General features: G+C 32.1%; 1 protein-coding gene across 1 annotated transcript; it reads right to left on the bottom strand.

The window, feature by feature from the left end:
- Window positions 1–1,394: 1,394 nt before the first annotated feature.
- Window positions 1,395–1,733, bottom strand: LOC111377649 (probable aldo-keto reductase 2; the record flags this gene model as incomplete). The annotated part of the gene is made up of 1 exon (XM_023000773.1): window positions 1,395–1,733. A coding segment is annotated over one exon (339 nt), but the record flags the coding sequence as incomplete, so codon positions are not given.
- Window positions 1,734–2,328: the final 595 nt, after the last annotated feature.

The raw sequence follows: 2,328 nt of genomic DNA, 5'->3' as shown, positions 1-2,328 counted from the left end.
CGTCTTCTTGATTTGATCAAATAGCCACAATTTGAATCAAACGTCTCCATTGTATCCTAAGAGAGATTTTCTATCATATCCCAATTGTGACATTGTTGGATAAGGAAGAAACATCTCTTAAAAGATAACGTTTTTTCATGTCTTGGAGTTCATTAAGTATTCAGATTTCCCTACATTTTTTTACAACAATCTTCAAGCATTCTAAAATTTAGTAAAACTTTTTTTCCATCCATTTTGGCGTTAAAGCCATATAAAATGACGAATTTGTCACTCTTTAAATAGACACACATAAAAAAGCAATTTAATATAAAATAAATAAATGAAATATTATAGCTTGAGCTTTGAATATTTTCAAAAATTACAAATATATTACAACTAAATACTAGCATTTTTGCCCAAGACTCAAGTTCATCTGGGAATCCTTAAGTCATATGAGTCGATCAAAATCAATATAACAAAAATTTAAATTTTTCCTAGTGTAAAATTACACCCCTAACTTTGTTTCCTTAGAAGTCAATAATCATACCCCAATCTTCTATACCTTCTTTCAGTTCACTATTACGGCCCAACAAACGAAGGTCCATCAAATTGTTACTAAAAATGTTATCAAAAATGAGACGTATAAATTAATGGAATATTGAGAATAAGAATGCGTCCTAAAAAGATAACAGACAAAATACAACAAATAATAAATATTGAAAATTTTAAATGTAATTAAACTGTGATACAATAAATAAAAACTATATATACTTACCACTTTAAAAAGTAACTCGGGAAAAATGAGATTATTTTTAATACTCAGTAGTTACTTTTTCTAACCCAAAAAAGTAATATTTAACTCTCAATTTTGAGTTTAGTTAGGTTAATAACATAAATGTTACAAATAAAAAAGTTCGACACCCCATCATCGCAATAAGTCAAAAATAGTTGAGGACTCCTATTAAAAATTTATCTAACAAATTAAATAAATTAAGTAGGACATATCGAAGTTAAACCTGGAATGTAAGATTGTTGGAATAAATTTATCTAAAAGACAGATGAAAAACTTAATCAAGAAATTCAACTTAAGAGAATGAATATAACACCACCACCTAGAATGTAAGATTGTTGGAATAAATTCTGCTGTTAGTCTAGTACTCCTCTTCTTTATGTTTGAAGTGGGTGCGTATAGCAAGCATAGACTGATTAAAGCAAATAACAAAGATACGGCCTTGTTTACGTACGATGAACGTTGAAATACAGACTAAAAGTACATAGTGAAATCTTTAAAGCCATAACAGCATAAACAGAATAATTGAAACTCATATCAGCACATATTAAGACTCACATCTGCTAGTACTGATTGTAAGAACCAGTTCAGCACTTAAGTGAAACTTGAAAGAGCAAATAGGTGCCTACTCGGGCTTCCAAGAGGATAATGGGGGAGTCTCTGAGTTTATCCATGTGCTTGCCATGTAAGTGTGTCTATCGCCCTTAACCACATTGGCTGAAGCATAGGATTCAAGTTCAGCCATCTCTTCTGGTGTCAATTTAACAGACAAAGCTTGAATATTCTGGTTAAAGTTCTCGATCTTAGTGGTACCAGGTATAGGACAAACATCATCTCCTTGGTGATGAACCCAAGCCAATGCTAGTTGGGAGGGGGTGCAACCTTTCCTTGTAGCCATTTCACTGACCCTTTCGAATACTAGTTTGTTAGTTTCAAGATTTTCTGGCTGGAACCTCGGACATGTCTACGTAAGTTGAAAATTATTTTATCAGCATGTAAACATTGCAAATATACGCAAACCCAAAATCTTGCAAATCAATCTTGAAATCTGAATTCTTATTTGAGCTATAGATGTATAGAATTGTTCATTTTCGCTTAGTGAGCTCTCATTCCATATTGGGTCTTGCATTTTAAAAGGCCAATCTTATTATTAAGAGTAGCACAAGGCCTTGTATGTTTGTTTCTTTATACTTTATCAATGTAGAATTTTACCCTTACTACTGAAACTGAAGCATCAATAAATTTCACACTAATCTGTGAAGGCAACATGCGTATGGATATTTATTGATGCAGTGTCATAAAATGGTCGGAGTCCTCAAAACTATATCGAACAGATGCATGTATCTGAATTCGTCAATGTCTACCAAGCAATTGCACTTCAATTTACACAGAAAGAATAAATTCAACTTTTTTCTTTTTAAGATTTGTTTGTAGGTGGACATTCTTCCTGAGAAGAAACTGGATTCGTGACCATAACTAGAGAATAAAAGGTGCCCTTTCAGCATAAAAAGCTAAATCACCCATCTTTAAACAGAATTATCAGAAAAAAAGGAGAACAG

Source organism: Olea europaea, unplaced genomic scaffold (genome assembly GCF_002742605.1).
Source record: "Olea europaea var. sylvestris unplaced genomic scaffold, O_europaea_v1 scaffold17001, whole genome shotgun sequence".
Classification (NCBI taxonomy): domain Eukaryota; kingdom Viridiplantae; phylum Streptophyta; class Magnoliopsida; order Lamiales; family Oleaceae; genus Olea; species Olea europaea.
This window is presented reverse-complemented; position numbering and strand designations above follow the sequence as displayed.